The sequence below is a fragment of the Schistocerca piceifrons genome, chromosome 1 (assembly GCF_021461385.2).
Source record: "Schistocerca piceifrons isolate TAMUIC-IGC-003096 chromosome 1, iqSchPice1.1, whole genome shotgun sequence".
NCBI lineage: Eukaryota > Metazoa > Arthropoda > Insecta > Orthoptera > Acrididae > Schistocerca > Schistocerca piceifrons.
The window spans coordinates 578,548,911-578,568,849 of record NC_060138.1 but is presented as its reverse complement, the minus strand read 5'-3'; the positions used below and the strand labels follow the sequence as shown (position 1 = coordinate 578,568,849).

At 37.1% G+C, this 19,939-nt stretch overlaps 1 protein-coding gene and 1 non-coding gene across 2 annotated transcripts in view; both read left to right on the top strand.

The window, feature by feature from the left end:
- LOC124786080 (splicing factor 3A subunit 3) overlaps window positions 1–19,939 on the top strand; it is a 78,303-nt gene that overhangs the window by 23,957 nt on the left and 34,407 nt on the right. The window contains exons 2-3 of the mRNA XM_047254234.1: window positions 14,002–14,049; window positions 15,909–16,067. Of these exons, the coding sequence (XP_047110190.1) occupies window positions 14,002–14,049; window positions 15,909–16,067 (207 nt within the window). The remainder of the gene's footprint in view (window positions 1–14,001; window positions 14,050–15,908; window positions 16,068–19,939) is intronic.
- On the top strand, window positions 15,427–15,500 carry Trnat-cgu. Its single transcript has one exon. It is a non-coding gene; the product is annotated as a tRNA-Thr (tRNA).

Sequence of the window (19,939 nt, the reverse complement as noted above, 5' to 3'; positions counted from 1 at the left end):
TGGTCCCTTTAATCCCCCAAACCAACCAATCAGTTGAAGTATTATGCTAAGTTTATATGACTCAATATGCACAATAATTACTTTTAAATGTCATATTAACAGAATCTTCCGTCGGTTCTTGGTAGAACAACATTATAATAAATGAAAAGCACCAGTTTGCTTTTGTTCTACAATATTATTTTTATTGCTAACCGGTTTTCGGCTTACAAGGCCATCTTCGGCTTACAAGGCCATCTTCAGGCATTTACTGAGTATTATCACCAAAGAAGTTAAATGTTAGCAGACAACACTGGAAGAGAAGTAACACATCTAGAGTGAAGTAGAAACATACAGTGAGTAACATCTTTGCAATGAAATAGTAAAAACTGAACAGTACATAAATAACAATGGAGTTGACAGGAAAACATTTAGCACAATATAAGAATAACATGCCTACATAACGGTATCTATTGATAAACAAAACTATTGAAATAAGATAAACTTAGTACTAGGCAAGGCTGCATCAAGAGGTATGAAACATGGAGAGTGATACACAACCAATTAAAAAAAAGAAGAGACAGTTGTCAATGTAAATACAGAATACACGAAGAACTTAAGCTATATCAATACGATAAACAGAAATTAATAAATGCAGGAAAATTGAGGTGTTTGAGGGAACCTACAGTTTGAGAGTGTGGTGGTACTGCATTTTAACATTAACTTTATAATCAAAGCAGTGGCTGTATACCAGTTTACATTAAATAAATGAGCAAAGTAAAATATGAACAGTATTTGATGAGACAACTACAAGGGGAGTTAAACATGGACAGTAATACAAGTACAAGTTAAAAGCAAACCCTTAAATATTGAAACTACAGCATATGTGGAATACAAAGACAACTGCAACAAATAAAACAACTTAATGACTACAGGAAAATGGGAATATGTAGGAAGAGAGGGTGTGGGAAGTAATGAACAACAAAGATGATTATATGAAGTTTAGGAGAGGGGAAGTGTTGAGTTGTGTCTGGTCATTTAGGATGAGATCTGGACTGTGAGCAAGATGTTTGGTAATTTCCAGGGCTTCCAGCAGGTTGAGTTTATGGCCTTTGTTTGCTAAGTGAAGTACATGGGACACTGGCTGGTAGTTGTGACCCTCACTCAGTACATGCTCAGCAAATGCAGAGTCTGAATTCTGCAACCTCCAGCTGCGTTCATGTTCAGCCAGCATAGTTGATATGTCTCTGCCTGACTGACCAATGTAAAATTTGTCACAATCAGAACAGGTGATTTTGTATACCCCACTGTTGGCTAATAACTGGATCTTATCTTTGCTATTAAAAACACACTGGGCTGTAGTGTTCCTGACATAGTAGGAAACCCTATACTTGCAGGATTTCAGTGCTTTGGCTATAGTCTGTGATACCTTACCTAGAAATGGTAGAGTACACCATTTCTTGCAGACAGTGGATGGGGAAGCAGGTGGGGCATAGAGGAGGGGTATAATTTTCCGTTTTTGTTTCCTGTGCAAGATGTGGTCAATAAGAACTGGATTGTAGCCATTGGCTGAGGCAATAAATTTTATTGTATCTAACTCTGCTTTAAAATCATCTCTGGACATGGGGATGGATATGAGATGGTGTACCATTGAGTGGAAAGCTGCATGTTTGTGAGCTATGGGGTGTTGTGAGCAAGAAGGTATTACTGTGTCTGTAGTTGTTGTTTTTCTGTAAATTTTGAAACAATGTGTGTGTGTACTGATGTCAATGGTGAGATCTAAGAAGTTTATGGATTTGTTGCCAATTTCCATAGTGAACTGGATATTTTTATGTTGACCGTTTAGGTTTTTCAAGAATGTGTTGAGTTGTCTTGTAGTACCAGTCCACATACACAGGACATCATCTACATATCTAAACCAGTATTTGATGTTTGCACTCAAAGGTTCTGTTTTTAGAAAATTTTGTTCAAAATGGTCCATAAATATTTCAGCCAACAGTGGACTAAGAGGGGAACCCATAGCTAAGCCATCTAATTGTTTATAAAGAGTGCCTTGGAACTGGAAATAGTTCTGTGCAAGGCAGGTCTGTGTGGCAAGTCTCAAGTCATTCAATTCCACAGGATTGACATTAGACTTGTGCATCAGCTCTGTCAGAATGTCTATACATTCTACTACTGGTATGTTAGAAAACAAACTGCTGACATCAAAGGATACTAATTTATCACTGTGTGAGACAGATATACCTTTTAACTTGTTTACTAGGTCCACAGAGTTTGAAATACCATGCTTTGGTTTAAATTTAGTCTTGCTCTTAATTAGGACATCAAGTTTACTGGCTAGTTTGTAAGATGGAGCAGTGAATGATGATACAACTGGACGAATAGGAATATCTTGTTTATGCAGTTTAGGAAGGCCGTACATTCTAGGAGGCATTGGGTTCATGTTAGTTAACAGTTTTACTTCAAATTCAGAGAATATGCTTTTGCATGAAATGATTGCATATTTAACATCCTCTTTGAACAATTTAGTAGGGTCTTTAGGACAGACTTGGAAGCCTGTGGTATTCAGAAAATCATTAACTTTATCCACATAATCACATTTGTTCAAAAGCACAATGCTGTTGCCTTTATCAGATTTTGTGGCAACGATACCTTGGTGTTGTAATTTCTGTTTTAAGGACTTGAGGGTGTGAAAGTCAATAGACCGTGGGATGTTACACACGAATTTGGTTTCGTTCTTTAGTGCATTGGCAACTATATATTTTGCAGTGGTGTCTTTCGTTAAGGCATATTCAATATCAACTTTCATAACATCCAGTTGTTTTTCTGATGGAGGGTGGGGAGGAGCATATTTAAAACCTTTTTCAAGCACTTTTTGTTCCTTTGGGGACAGAACCAAGTTCGATAAGTTAATTACACGTTGCGAAAAATTTTGTTTACAGTTTGAGGTTAGAGGTTCACTCACCTTCCTAATCATAGATAATTTCTTGTTCTGACACAAAAATACGTCGTGAATAAGATCACTTACACTTTGACGAACTTCTCGATCGAAAACATCGAACTCACACGGGTGTAGAACAAAAGCAAACTGGTGCTTTTCATTTATTACTTTTAAATGTCCATTAAGGTATTTTTTTTTTTACAGTAAAACGTTGAAATTGTTCCATGTTTTGATGACTTCCTTTCAGGAATTAGCATCAATCTTATGTGATCTGCTGAACTGAGATGCTACCTCTGCAGGAGCTATTACACACAGAAGATGGGCTGGTGGAACAGGTCATTTGTCTTCTTTTTGAGGCCAAAAGAGAGTTTCTGCTCGTCTGGTGCATAAAAAGAATGTGATAGTCCCCTCCTTCTTCATTGGAACCCAGAATCATTCCTAGCCACCAGTTTTGCTCATAAATGCATACAATGAAAGAATGTAGGTTAAGTTTAATAGTTGGGATAGTCACAAAAATATTTTGTTTCAACAAAATTTCCCCGTCTGAACTCACTTGTTTGGCTGTAATTTCTTCGCAAGAAGCTGATTAAAAATAATGGAAACTTCTTGTATCCGGTATTGTTTGACCCATTTGAAATCTAGTTTCAAGCATTGTTCTTTTAGTTTCAATTTCTTATTACTTTAAAACGAAAAAATATATTTTTGAGAATAAACTTTTGCAAAAATTGTACATTTGTTCAGCATTTATTATCTGCTCACTTTTCCTACTGCTCTGCAAGTTTTTTTTGTAATAGTTCTCTTGGCTGTGTCCACGATCCCATCGCATGTTGTTTTACCATGGCTCGTAGCATGAAATGACCAGTTTGCATTTAATTTAAAATCTTTGTAATGAAAACATAAATTTATCATGTTTTTAAAGTTTTTGTGCTGAGCACTGCAACCATCTGTAAAATACTCAGTTTGGTCAACATCAGGAAAGTTTTGTTTTATGAAATCCATGGTTTTTTCCTTGTACTGAATATACAAATGGTACATCATGCTTTAGATCATCTGAAATGAAACACAATGATGTTTCTCTTGTGGTGGAATCTTCATTTTTAAAAAATCACTACTGGATGAAATGAGCAGCTCGAAGTGGCCCCAGTGGTAGGATTGCTCTTCATTTTGCAGAATGAAGTTACAGTTTTCTGCAAAATCCATAAGAACTAAAACCTCATTAAATGTAAAATTTTCCTTTCTCTGCTTCATGTAAGAGTTTTGAGTTTTTGTGATGTAAGAGTGAGGTATCAGAGATTCAATTTTTTTTTAAATAGTAAAAGCAGTAAATTCCTTGCAAGGTAGTAGCATTGTTTGTAAAGTCATTCTGCCATCACTTGAAACCCACTGCGAAAATTTAATGTCTTCATCTCCATCTTAGTCTTCTAGTATTTCTCTTAGATGTAGCTGTAGTGATTCACTTGTTTTTGGGCACACATCACAATGTCTTAACATACAGTCCCTGTTTTGTCTACCACAAACGAATTTGCTCATCATAGTGTGTATTGATTCCTTATCATGCTGTTTCAGAGCATTTCCTAAAAGCTCAACGTTTTGGTGGTACAAGCAAGCACACACACTGTGAGTTCCAGGTGAACCAGAAAGCTCACACCATTTCGGTCTCAAGGAGCAAAATTTGGAAAATCAAATTTTAATATTTGGGTGTTTTTCTTTAAATGCAATAAATAGTTCCTTTAAGTTGCATGAAAGAATTCTTTTTGTCTTGTAAGTATTTTTTTTAATCTAACTTTGTCTTTAGCACCTAGCAACATGTAAGAAAATTCATCATCTTCATAAAACAATTGGACAGTGTCTGTTGTTTCTTGGGGAAGGGTTCTGCCATGTTTGGATTGTATCTAAGCCAAAATACCTTTCTCTTTTGCAAGCGTTCTGGCTTTTCTCACGAAATATTCTGATACATTATATTTTTTCGCTGCTTTTCTGTGAGACCAAGACTTTGGAGTGATTGTTAATCTCTGTATTTTTTCACGTGTGGTTAAGTTTATCTTGAGTTTTTCCTTCATAGTAACCACTAAATGATAAAGATCCTCAATTTTGCCTTCAGTTCATTACCTTGAGTTGTACTGTCAGCTTCACTTGAATCATTGGATTCTTGTACTTTCAAAACAAATGACAACTTTTTTTAACCTGCTCTTTTGGTTTTTTAAACTTCTTTTTAGCATATTTTTTTCTTCAATTGGGTAAATAATGACTGAAGTTTAAGTGTTGTCACATCCAACCCTAAAAGAGTTTCATACAACTTCTCTCTTTCTACTACTCTTTTTGCATTATTTAATTCAATATTATTTGCTTTGTCACTTCCAAGTAGAGCAATACCTTCATGATCTAAAGTAGGTGTTGCCTCCTTCAACAGTTTTCTACATGTACTGCGCAACAGCTTTCCTGGCACTAAAATAATGTTCTTATTTTCCTTGACATATTTTGCTTTTTCCAGAGTAGTTATCCTCAAATCTTTCTTCTTTGTTAAAGGTACAGAATGTTTCTTAAATGGATCACAACAGGATTTTTGGTTCTTTTCAAAATATTTCTTTAGACAACCTTTCTGAAATTAAATAAATGTTTTTGCTTTTTGTCAGTGAAGTACTTTCACATGAAACATTTAGTAATGAACCTACTGAATACTTAAAATTAGTTTCATCTTTACTCGAGCTTGCTCTTATCTCCATGGCAAGAAACACACACAAAACAAAGTTTTAAAAATTAAATTATAACTGTGTTTATGTAACAATTTTTTAAAATGTCATTAAGCACAAAACACTAGGCAGTTAACATGAACAGAGCAAAATGCACACTGATAGACTTGCAGTACAGGCAGGCTGTAGGAGAGGGATGGTTTCATGTCCTGGCTTGAATTTCATGTCTTGACGGTAGACAGCAGGCAGACTGCTGACTGGTGAATTTTTCATGTGCATTCTTGCATAGTAGTACTGCCTTATCTGAACTTCAACACACTTCCCATGACTCTAAAAAATGTGTGTTTCTTGACTTTAACTTCAGCTAAATAAAACAAAAAAGATAAATAAAATTACAACTACAGTAAAGTCTTTGTCCCAATTTAAAAATACATAACAAGAAATGTACCAGTAAATTACTGTTTTAAGTAGCTGATCTTCCAAATTATAGTTTTAAAACCTTTTACTTCTGTATAATCCCTATATAACCTCTACTATAACCATTTTGAATCTTAAAACAGCCGTTCTATATGCTTTGAATAGATAAAACTTGTTTTGACTTCAGTATAAGATAAAATTGTTACAACTCAGAACCCCACCAATTTTTTTGCACCATTTGAAAGGTAATTTATGCGGTTTTCAAAAACATTTTGTTGTACTGGGTTATTTGGAGAGAGATTTTAGCTATTCATAATTTTCTACACTTACGTCACAGTTTTGAAATTAACAATGTTTTGAGTTCAGTACAGTTTTTCAATGTGAATGAACATTATAAATCGGATTTTTGTAGATCAATCAGTTTCAGCATTTAATTGAGAACAAAATAGTGAAAATTTCAAGGCTCTAGCTTCAAAACTTAACGATTTTGCTTCAAATTCTGTAAAAGCATGCATGCTTCAGTTATGTCTTAATCGTCCTTAGAAATACAATTAGCTGAAAACTTTAACGGTGATAACTCAGAAACTGTGTGACAGAATTGGATGAAACTTTTGATATTTTCTTATCTTTATGCACAAATTTCACATATAAATTTTGGAATAAATCCAAAAACCTTGGGTTTCATATCTACTTTTGGCTGCACGATTTGGCGTGGAATGACCCTGATACCTTCCATTTCCAAGGGCGTACACAATCTTACAAGGGAACCTCCCCATCGCATCCCCCTCAGATTTAGTTATAAGTTGGCACAGTGGATAGGCCTTGAAAAACTGAACACAGATCAATCGAGAAAACAGGAAGAAGTTGTGTGGAACTATGAAAAAATAAGAAAAATATACAAACTGAGTAGTCCATCCGAAAATAAGCAACATCAAGGAAATTGTGAGCTAAAGAGCGCTGTGGTCTCGTGGTTAGCGTGAGTAGTTGCGGAACGAGAGGTCCTTGGTTCAAGTCTTCCCTCGAGCGAAAAGTTTAATTTTTTATTTTCAGACAATTGTCAAAGTTCAGGCACTCACACATAATCATCTTCGCTCTCCAAAATTCCAGGACATGTTCAGATTTGGTTGGGCATATGCAGGATTTGACGGTCTACACATGGAAAAAATTGAAAACGTTAAAAACATTTGTTTTGACAGAGCACAGGGAAAATTGTGCGACTGTGAAACTGTTGCATTCATTTGTTGCAGTTTATGTGACAAACTTATGTTTTCATCACTTTTTTGGGAGTGATTATCACATCCACAAGAAAACCTAAATCGGGCAAAGTAGAAGAATCTTTTTAGCCATTCGCCAAGTGTACAAGTTAGGTGGGTCGACAACATATTCCTGTCATGTGACGCACATGCCGTCACCAGTGTCGTATAGAATATATCAGACGTGTTTTCCTGTGGAGGAATCGGTTGACCTTGCGATGAAATGTTTTCGGTTCCCATTGGAGAGGCACGCCCTTTTGTCTACTAATCGCACAGTTTTGCGGTGCGGTCGCAAAACACAGACACTAAACTTATTACAGTGAACAGAGACGTCAATGAAAGAACGTACAGATCATAACTTTGCGAAAATAAAGAAAGTAAAATTTTTACTCGAGGGAAGACTTGAACCAAGGACCTCTCGCTTCTCAACTGCTCACGCTAACCACGAGACGACGGCACTCATGTGCTCGTATTATCCTTGATGTTGCTTATCTTGCGCATGGACTACTCAGTTTGTATATTTTGCTTATTTTTTCATAGTTCCACCACAACTTTTTCCTGTTTTCTCGATTGATCTGTGTTCAGTTTTTCAAGGCCTATCTACTGTGCCGACTTATAACTAAATCTGAGGGGGGTGCGATGGGGAGGTTCCCTTGTTATATAAACATCTGTATCTGTTTACAACACTATATTCAGTATCATTCCTCATTTTCAGATCTCACTTTCTTCTGTTATTACTTTGAGGTCCGCTCAGTTAGAATAATTTTGGGCCCAGAAAAACCAGCCACTTGTGCCATTATTTGAAATGTTAGTGGTACATTTGATTTTTGTTATATGTGATCCCTAGAGGACTAAAGGGGGAAAATGTTACATTGCTACCAAATCATTGTAAATTATCAAATTTCATTCAAAGGAAGTCATAATTTAGAAGCTTTGCACCAGTTAATTGCAGTTGTTAGGTCTCCAGTGGCATGTTACATACAAAATGCCCTTTTTATACCCTATAATGACAATTTTACTGCCCAAGATCTTATTGAAAAAGAAGTCATTATTTGTGTTGTGCACTAATTAAAAATTATTGTAACTCCAGGAGTACTTTCCATGTGAAATGGATTGAGAGTCTTCTGCTTAATATGGTGTTATTACAATCTAAGCACAGCCGAGATCGGTTTTCTGAGGTTGCCCAGCGATTCTTCTTCTGCCGCCTTGTGTTCCTCATTTGTTGCTTCAAAATCTGGGTCTACACCATTGTCGTCCATACACACATTGCCTTCCTCTTCACTAAATTATCCATTGTCTATGTCTTTGTCAGCTTCTTCCAGCAAATCATCCAATATGTTGGTGTGAAAACCAAACTCCTCTCTGTACATGTGCTAATTTCAGTAGCAAAAGACAAGATTAGCGCAGAATAAGAGCAATGTGATATAAACTAAACCATCACTAAACATTCATAATATTTACAGAAAGAATACCAGTGTCACCAAATTGCTGGAGTTGGGCAGTAAATTATTCACCCATTGTTAACAACAGTTTTTGCCATGAATACCTGTTGCTCATGTGCCCAGTTTGGCAGGAACCACGAAGAGATACCTACTGCAATTGTAAATTTTATGAGATTGTAATAATCTAGGGTTAAAGCATAATATACACTAAAAAAAGATTAAACTTAAAGTTTTTTTTTTCATCTTTGTTTTGATTTCTGCATATTTTATAGATGTGATGATAAAGTATAATTCCTTTATTTATCAAAGAAAAAACACCAACATGCCATGTTTCCAGAAGTCTGGGTCTGTATCTCTGTCATCCGTACACACAACATTATCTTCCTCTTCACTAAATTATCCATTCTCTGTTTTTGTCAGCTTCCCTGAGCAGATCATGCAGTATGTTGCTGTGAAAACCAAACTCTGCTCTGTATATACTGCACTAATTTCAGTAGTGAAAGACAAAATTAGCATGATGGAGTGCTACACAACCAGTTTCGGCCTCTTATTAATGCCATCTTCAGCCCCTGTGCACTCCATATATAGAGATCAGATACATTGATGCATGCATAAATGGGGCCATCAATAACTGGATTCCTTGAATTTTTTGTGGAATGTGTCCTTTAGAGACATTGACAGTTTCCAAGTCTTTGAAGTGCACATTCCACAAAAAATTTGCGGAATCCAGGTATTGATGGCTCTGCTTGTGCATGCATCACTGTATTGGGGCATGAAGGTGGCATTAATGAGATGCCAAAACTGGTCGGGTAAATAAAATAACAGCTTCTGAAAACCTACCGCCATTGTGTGATATTTCTTTGGTAAATATGTGGCTGGTCAGTGTCTTGTCCATGATGGATCAACAGAGACAAAAAGTATAATTGTCCTTCAAAACAAAAATTATAATGTGACTTCTTCAGCAATTTCACTCATAACTGGCTTTTATTGTGTGGAAAAGTCTGAAGCATTCTGACTTACGGAGAGGTATGTTCCAGCAGGGCAATACCAGTTTATTTTTTGCTGTTTGCTTTACCCAGACTGTTTTGTCTTCTCTAAACAAATCTTGTATGCTGCTTCAGCATGAGTTTCATATTTTAAAAAATGAGATGAAGACAAATAACACTAAACTAAGTTGTAATTACAGTAGTAGCATCTGTATCAGCCATATTAGCAATGAAAAATTGTAGCTGACTGAAGATTATCTGAGTATGAATCTTCATCAAACTGTTCCCTCCTCAGATATTTCTCCCTCCGATTCAGAATCGTTGTTTCTTCTTCTAGAGGTTCTAAAATTCCTTGCTTGCTCAACATGTTTATAGTAGAATTACAGCAAATTCCAAAATCTACCAAATAAATGCACAAATTTCATGACTTCACAATCACACAATGTCTCAATAAGTTGTGACAGCAGCTCTTACATTCGCTACTGTTTTTTTTTTTTAAATAATTCTAGAAATTGACAACAGGAGGCAGTCTTGTCAAGGGGCAGATAGTGAGACGTCCAAACATTTCATACTAGAATAGTCCACATTTTGAGTTATAGGTGGCTTGCACCTCACAGTTTTTGAGTGCATTGTTATGGGGTGAGTTGCACTTGGGCTTGCTCACCAAAGTGTTAACCCTACTTTCAACTGAAGCAGCATTTTTCTTTACTTCATCTGTGTACATGGATTTGTTCACTTACATTTGTCTAGTAATTGTTTCTCTTGACTCTGGTGTGCTTTTTATCTGCAAGTTGACGTTAATACATTTTTCAAGATGAACCTGATTCCGACCTAAAATACTGAAAGCCGGTTTATAATAAACCTATAGAGTCAAGAGGAATGTTCATTACGAGTTGTCTGCTTCAACCAGTGATTTAATGTTAATATATGGTATGATGTCATCTTTTTATGCATACTTATGTTTTGTTGTTAGTTGGTAAAACTTACAAATGTGAAAGCGAAGAACTTGTTTGTGGTGAGAAACTGATCTAATAGCTTTGCTGGAGATCTAGGTTAGGTTGGAAGGAGACAGTTTGGTTGTGAGTTGGTGAAGTCGATGAATGTGAAACTTAAAAAATTAACTGTTTGTTATGACAGACTGATTTGAAGCTTTGCCCATTTAAAAAAAAATCAACATTGATATCATGTTGTTAACGACAGTAATGTCACTGCTCAAAGCTGATGACATCCTAGCCTGTTAGTTCACTTGCGATATTTTACGTAAGCAAATAAATTTCACAATAATAGACATAAATATGTCTTAACAGTAAAACAATCTTTGTTCATTCATTTGTGTACCTTGCCCAAGTCAGTGAAATTTGTTTGCTTGCAATCTTTGGTGTGAACACCATACAGTCATAATGACACTGTTGGAATGTGCCAGGCAGAGGGGTTGGCAATTTTCTAGCTCCCAAAGTTCCTGCCAAGTTCTAATAGTTAGCTAGTTTTCTCAATCCCGCGTTTCTGCTTTTCAGTGAGTAGTTTCCTGTACTCCCAAAGAATTTACGAAATAGAGTTAATCATGGCATCTCAAATAATATTGAGTGTGTCTGTTCTCAGGGTTTAGTAGGGGGAGAACACACTGGGTAGTGCCATAGTTCGATCACCCATCAATATTGTGTGGTGTGTAGTCACTCTAGACACCTCAAGTGTTGCCCCTTTTTCTAATGACTTAACAGTTCTTCCAAATGACTCATCAAATGCAACACAGCAGTTGCTGCAGCTACAGAATAGTCTAGGGTATTGTTTGGAAATAAACCCCTATTTAGCTATCAGCCTCCCAATCGTAACACGTTTCCAACATTTCTTTAGTAGTTAGCCAACCTTTTCCTACAAAGAAAGTACATCCTGAGTGAAGCAATGAGTGTGTCTCATTGTGTACTGTCGTATGAGATGGTTTTATCGGTGTTGCCATCTCCCTATACTTGAATTAAAAATCCTACTCAGCTACATTTAAATGTTTATTATACATTAAACAACTGTGAATCTGTTGTCTTTTAACCCATCCTTCATTATCGTAAGTTATTTGGGACCAAACATTATTATGTAAATTTTGTGGTTAGTATTGTGTGCTGTGGTGAAATTAAGTATCCCAGTAGCTCTTTCAGAGTAAGGTTGCAAGTTTTCCAATATCAAATTTTAGGAGATGGGAAAAACTGACAGTCTTATGTGATGGCAACGGACTCTTTCCAGTTCATACTTAATGAATGACTACAGTAGACTAACCAAATGCCATAGATAATCCTTTCTTGAAATCTTATATGCCCTCTGTTTGGGCGCATGAGCTCCTTCACATTTAACTTGGTTCTTCTTGTCAAGAAAGCTAAAAGTAAATACTCTTTCAGCTCATAATGACCTAATTGTTATTTAAGGTCATAACACTAATAAAGTATTAAAAGTTTACATAATTTCAATTTTAGGCTGTATTTGGAACAAAGTAAATAAATTTTTAGTGTACATATAAACTTTTTCAGTATTCACTTAATTGTAAGGCCCTGATTCTCAACAGGATATAATACAATTGAGTTTTTACTTGGTTTTAAGATGAACAAAATAAAAAATTGTCAATTAACTTACATCAAAAATTACAATAACAATAATTTTTAAATTCTCATCTTCTTGCACTAAAAATAATTAGTGCATTAACTGCCATAAAATTAATATTGCAGTGTTAGAAACTAACAGTCATGTCAGTGATGTAAAAAATAGTTTTTGTGCACTTATTTTGAAATTGCACAAAATAAAAATTGCTAATAAGAGTGAAAACTGCAATAGCTGTAATTTCTAAAGTCTTAACTGCCTCACCTAAGACAAGTTAGAATATTCCACAATTTTGGCAGTGGTGCATAACATATGAGTTTTACAATGTTTGTTGCAATTTGAGCACTTTATAGGGTTTTTGTTGTCATTGTTTGATGGGCAGAGTTTGCACCTGGCGTCTTCAGTTTTGATTTCCGCCACTAGGGCTTGGCATTGAAGAATTTTCTGTTTGATGTCTTCTAACAAAGGCCACTGATTGTTCATTTTATAGCAACTTTTTTTAGCTTCAAAGTAAGGAAGAACTAGGAGTATTCCTAGTTCATCGAGAGGTGGGTTACAAACTGCATGCCCTATTTTTTCCAGGTGTTTGGTCAGGTAGCTTTCCTCAATAAATTTGTCTTTTCAAAACATAAAAAAGTAGCGCTATGGCACAGTGGCCGTATTTTGAGAGTTTACTTGATATGTGTTGTCTGAATGGATAATGTCCACTGAAAGCTATCAGTTGAATTTGTGCCAGTTTTATATTGTTTTGAAAGTATTTCAGACCATTATTCTGACAGAACTCTTATAAGTGCTAGCTTGACATTTGCTAGTGGTATTTGTACAAGTAGCAAATTTTAAGCATGTGTGTCATATAAACCGAAGGGACAAGTGAAACACACTAAGCTATAACGAGGGGGAGGTAATGTATTTTTTCATTCGAGATACAGACTGTGTAGAATGTATAGAAAAACAGTCATCAAATTTCAAGCACTAGCATTTAAATACAAAAAAGATTACAAAAGAGCATACTCCTTTTTTTGGTCACATTGACATGAAGATAGCATCAGGCTTAAATTTTTGCTGATAAGTAGAGAGAGGCTCTCCAAACTCTTCATTATGACAAGAAATGTATTATTTTATACTGTTTTGGGTAATACATTTATGATTTACCATGGCATTTTGATCATTGATCAATACATAGTCTTAATTTTGTACTAAATATCTGTCTTTAATACTAGCTCAGAGGGTGGTCCAGTATTTCCCATAGAACTAAGAGACACAAAAGCTCAACTACACTAGTGCTTTTTGGCACTTCACAGACAATCCATGACATTGTACATTTCATTTTTATATCAGAATAATGCAGAATGTGATTTAACATTGGTATCTTGAAATAAATAGCGAAATAAGTAAAGATAAGCTGTCGCCTCAAGTAGTGTATAGGTACATTAATAAGAAGCTGATTGTTGTTAGGATTTGTGCTGTGTGAAGTGGATGAGGTGATCATAGGATGGTGGCAGGATTAGGAGAGTCAGGAACAGTGTGAGAAGGGATAAGGTTACACCACCATAGAGTGTTCGCTCTGGAGTGCAGATTGGTTTTGTTGCATATTGCTTGCTGTGGTATAGGACATGGAGTTTGTGGGAAGGGTGGGGGCAGCAGTCTTCCTCTGCCCACCCTCTTCATCTTCCCTTTCAAGACTTTACTCTCATTCTAGACTTTTGTATGTTTCAGTACCGAGAGGTTATAAATTCAGACCACCGTTTGAAGATGCTTCTGGATGTAAGTAAATGCTGTTCAGTAAAGATTTTTAACTTAATATCTTAATAATTAATTGAGATAAAGTAATAGTTTACATTCCATAATTAAACACACAGAGGCTTATTGTGACCACACCGTAATACAACATAGCATGTCATATTGTTGATACATTTTGCAAGTCATCTATCTTGAAGTTTCATGTAGGAGATAGATTGCGTCCTTTAAATTTCTGAAACTGATAATTGGGCAAAGTAGCAGTTGTATAGAATTTAGCACCACATCTGGCTTTCACATCGATAACGAATGATTCCATTTCAACAAAACCATTTCCATATGCAATGTCCAAAGCTAATAAAAAGCCATTAAGGCCTTTGTCAGCAGTAGACACACATACACACACACTCACGCCAACGCAACTTGCACACATGTCTGCAGTCTCAGAGAACTGAAACCAGTTTTGAAAGTATTTCAGACCATTATTCTGACAGAACCAGTTTCAGTTCTCTGAGACTGCAGACGTGGGTGCAAGTTGCATTAACGGGCGCGCGCGTGTGTGTGTGTGTGTGTGTGTGTGTGTGTGTGTGTGTGTGTGTGTGTCTACTGCTGGTAAAGGCCATAATGGCCGAAAGCTATAATTGTGTGAATCTTTTTGTTGTGCCTGTCGTGACTCAGCATCTCCGCTATATGGTGAGTAACAACTTTACTTCTCTGGTATTGTTACATTCTATCCTGGATTTTCCATTGTTAAGATAGAGAAATTTGTGTTTTGGTGCAGCACCTTGATATTCAGAGGAACTTGAGAATTTTGACATCACTATTTGTGTTAAAAAAACTAATTATACTACTTTGTCCAGCCCCATGCTTTTATTTGAATTCCAGTTTAGAATACACTGTAAAACAAGCCATTGTATCCTTGTTTTCCCCAAATAATTGGTAACCAAATTTCTGTCAAATCGTTAATTCCAGATTAAATTCCAATGAAATGAACTGCCTTAGCTGCTTACAGGCATTGACATACGTCAACGGGGACAGATGAAAATGTGTGCCCCGACCAGGACTCGAACTTGGGATCTCCTGCTTACGTGGCAGATGCTCTATCCATCTGAGCCACCGAGGACACAGAGGATAGCGTAACTGCAGGGATTTATTTCTGGCACGCCTCCCGCGAAACCCACATTCTGAACATATTGTCCCGCACTACATTCGTAGTGGCCCTGCCCATTATACTCATTACTCGTGGCGCATTGCCGATTCCCATAAGAGTTCGGGCACTGTTTGTGTGTTCGCACAGAAGAAGAAGATGTTCGAGTGGCCGGTGAGCCTTAACTATATATATACTAAGGTGGTATCTGTTCTTTCGGACAGAGATAAATCCCTGCAGTCGCGCTATCCTCTGTGTCCTCGGTGGCTCAGATGGATAGAGCGTCTGCCACGTAAGCAGGAGATCCCGGGTTCGAGTCCCGGTCGGGGCACACATTTTCATCTGTCCCCGTTGACGTATGTCAACGCCTGTAAGCAGCTAAGGGTGTTCATTTCATTGGAATTTCATTCTAACGAGCTGTATGGTCACCAATGGTATCTGTTCTTTCGGACATGTCCAAAAGAACAGATACCATCTTAGTATATATATAATTCCAGATTAGTTTCTCACATTTGTCTGTTGTCTTCTTGCTTAATTTTAAATGAAATTATAGCCACATTGTTAATATTATCAATGTACGCTCTGTGGGTATACCCACAGATATCCCTATCTGCACAGTCTTGTAATAGATTAGGTATATATTAAGAGAAAAATCTAACTTGTTTGCTATTACACAGTATTTTAAAATTGATAGCAGAAACTAATTAATTTATGCATAATTGTATTTTCTGTTATTCAGCACTACATGGACAGTACTAATAATCTCAGAGAACTTTATGAAGATAAAGATGGACTTAGAAAGGAGGAAGTGGCTGCACTCTCTGGTCCTAACGAATTTGCAGAGTTTTATACAAGACTGAAGGCCATTAAAGATTTTTATAGGCGTTTGCCAAATGAGGTTTGCATATTTCTTTTTGTATTTACTCTTAAGGATAAAACTACAGTTGTTACTAATTACTATATTTTTTAAAATCTCAGTTGCTGATACTGAAGAATAATAACAGGGAGGCATATTGATTATTATTTGCTGTTGTTTCATTATACTGTGAATAATGGCAACTTCTTTGTGTGTCTGTGGAATTATTCAGCAAGAATTAGTGATATGATTGCTTTGTGGCATGTTTCCTTTTCCCTTCATCTGTTTGTCATTCATGAGCTTTTTCTGCACTTGCAATCCAGTTGGTGTAACTGATTGTTACTACTGGTAGTGGAATTATCTAAACCTAGGAAGGTGGTGTGAGGCATGTCTTTTTGTACTTATAATCTCATGTTACAAAATATTATGTGTCATATTTATTAATTATAAACATTAATGGGTGTATAAAACCATGTCTAGAGCTACGCCAGGATAGCCGAGAGCGCTGATGGGCTGCTTCCTGGACTCGGGTAGGCGCGCCGGCCCCGGATCAAATCCGCCCGGCGGATTAACGATGACGGCCGGTGTGCCGGCCAGCCGGGATGTGGTTTTTAGGCAGTTTTCCACATCCTACTAGGTGAATACCGGGCTGGTCCCCACGTCCCGCCTCAGTTACACGACTTGTAGTCATTTGAAACACATTCACACTATTTCACGATTTACACTAGACACTGACAGCTGGGGTACACTAATTCCGTCCGGGGGGGGGGGGGGGGGGTTATGGTTTGGCAGCAGGAAGGGCATCTGGCCACCCCTTCATATTAACCATGCCAAATCCGTACTTAACCCAGCCGCCCCTGCGCACAATGCAAGGTACAGGCAGTAGCAAAAGAAAGAAAGAAAACCATGTCTAGAGGTATAGCAAAGGCATTAATTTCAGTAATGATGATAACAATCCCCAGTACAGTTTCTTTCTGGTAATAATTTTTAAAGAAATTGGGGACATGATTTCCAACAGAGTCTGACTTCCATTCATGGAATGCAGAACTTGCGTTTGGCAGTTTGCTGTACATAACAGTAACAAATGTGCAGCTGATCCCCAGCCTATTTTTCCATTGTCTTTTGTCAGAAGTTCTCATTCCCTCCTCCTTTAGATTACTATGTGGTGTGAAAATGGAGAATTCACTTGATGGCAGCTTAACATCGGGGTCTCGTGATGTATGTTTTAGTTTCTATACTGATTATACAGTAGAACAGGCAACACATTTAGCAATGTTCTATCAGTGGCGCAGAAGCACCCCAGGACTAGAAAAGGGTGTTGCAAGTGAAGTGGTAATGATAAACAGTTAGAACAAGAAGGCAGTAGATGTTTTTGAAAACTGGTGCTACAGAAGAATGATTAGATGGGCTAGATTGTATAACTAATGAAGAGGTATGAAATCAAATTTGAGAGAACAGAAATGTACTGCACACCTTGACTAAAAGATTGGATAGCACGCATCCTGAGGTAAAAAGGAATTGTCAATTTTGTGTGTGTGTGTGTGTGTGTGTGTGTGTGTGTGTGTGTGTGTGTGTGTGTGGGGAGGGGGGGGGAGGAGGAGGAGGAGGGGGGGGGGAGTAAGTTGCAGTGTTGCAGAAGATACACAGAGCTGAAGAGGCTTAGACAGGGTAGACTAGTGTGAAGAGCTGCCTCAAACCAGTCTTAAGGTCAAAGATGACCAGATCATAGAATATCCATGATTAGTGTTGGCGCCATTACAGCTTCACACATCGTTAATATCTTTCTTAAAATGACAAGATCCATACATGCCATAGTTAGAAACAGCTTTTCATTGTTCGTGGCCAGTGTAATTGAACAGTGGTCATAAAACAAAGGTGCTCTGCCATTAAAACTTAGTAACTGCCACTATCGGCGTTTACAGCATCTCATTACAGATTAATGTGCAGTAGATGGGTAAATCACGGGAAGCATGCATATAATAGTGGAATTACATGTATGTAGTAAGTCTTGAACTTTGCGACTGCAGTGACACTTCTGGCTTGGGGAAGATGTGTTTCAGTTTGGTATAACCATTCTGGTAACTTCATATGCAAATTCTATTATGTCTGATTGTGGGTGTCAGTAAATTATCTCTTTTTTTTCTAATTGTTGGTGGATGTCTGTAGTACACTTTTAAGATGGAAGCCTAATTGTTGAAGAGCCGCGGAACATCCTACCTGATTATTTCGGCACAAAACATGGTTCTCAACATCATGGTTAGTAGACTCTAAAATTCATGGAATATCATTGTTATGTGAGTTGGTATGCCTCCGACACAATCTGTGAATGACCTCTATTCTTTTTTTAGCAATACACTATTCTCACTTTTCCTGGTAAGGACATATTTTTGATGGTAACAAGTATAATAATGTATCACCCACAAAAACAATTTATCAAACATGATGAAATAATGCTTCTCTTATGTCCTGCAAGTGCTCGGAAAAGTAGAAAACCATAACCTTAATGCAGTGAAATGGGTATTTCTAAACCTGACTAAGCATGGTGCATAAACCTTGAATTATTTATTGTGGTCTGATGAGTCTATTTATATACAGTTCTCAAAGTCATCTCACACCTGTACAGCAAAGAAGTATTCTAGCCAAAAAGTTACTCTCCCTCAGGAGACAACATGCTAATGCCATGTAATATCCTCTACAGTCCTTATAAAGGCCTCAGTTCAGCTAGAAAGAGCGTCCACAATTTTTGTTTGTTTATGTCATACCCAACTGAAACCATTTGTTGATGATTAGATCTTGTAGCACCGGCAAATTCACAAATGTTGATTACTACATTTCACTTGCTTTTACAGATGATTCATATACATTTTCTGTGGAAGTAACATGAGGTGATTTAGTGGATTGATGAAGATGCAATTGGGTCCTTGAGTGTTGTCCATCATACCAGAAGTGCTTTTGTGAAACCCTGTAAAAACAACTGTTGTCACCTTGGAAAATGAAAGTATCATATTCATGTCAATCTGAATGAGTGGGCCAAGGCACGGTATGAAAAACACCCCTAAAACATCTCAGAACCATTTCCGACTGGAACAGACTGCAAGTTACATGTCTCTGTGGGCCATTTGTCAGTCAGTGCAAAATTGAGACTCATCAGGTCACATTACACATCTCCAGTCAATTACTGACCAGTTTGTTTGTTGTTAGGTGCGTTAAAGGCATGCAGCTTGATGTTGTGCTGCGAGCAATGGCCTTTTGCAGGTACCTGATTCCACATGTCCATTTGCTTGCAGTTCCTTTGACAACATTTACTTAGAAACAGTTTGAGATGGCTGTGCATTCAATGGCAGCAGCAGATTGACAGAGACATGACACTTAGTCTTCAGTCTCTGTTGGTCAGGACCTTTTTATGACTAGTGTTCTTATATCATGTTATATGGCTGTAAGCTGTATGCCATTCCTTGTAGACATATGGAACAGTGTATGTTGATACACTATTCTGTATAGATACATTTAACTGTCCACGTTGATACACCAACGCATTGGCCAGCTCCATTCACATAATGGTCATAGACTCATCCACATACAATACCATCTTTCTGCCTTTCTGTTGGGTCTCCATGTTGACCCATCTTAGTGTGTTGATTCCATCGAACCAAGTGCCACATACACACCACTTTTCTGCCATGACTTATGTCAATGGTGAAGGGTCACATGGCCACTTGGTACCAGTTCTATATCATCTACAAGCTTTAAATTAACCAGTGTCTTCTTTTAAGGAGGATGGCTGACATTTTGTCTGGTAAGCTTACCTAGGAATGGATAAATGCAAACTGTCTTCTTCCAACTGTGAGGAGTGGTTGAGGTTCTATAACTATTTGGGTGATCATATTGTGACTTGTCAAGTTCGTCAGGTTCTG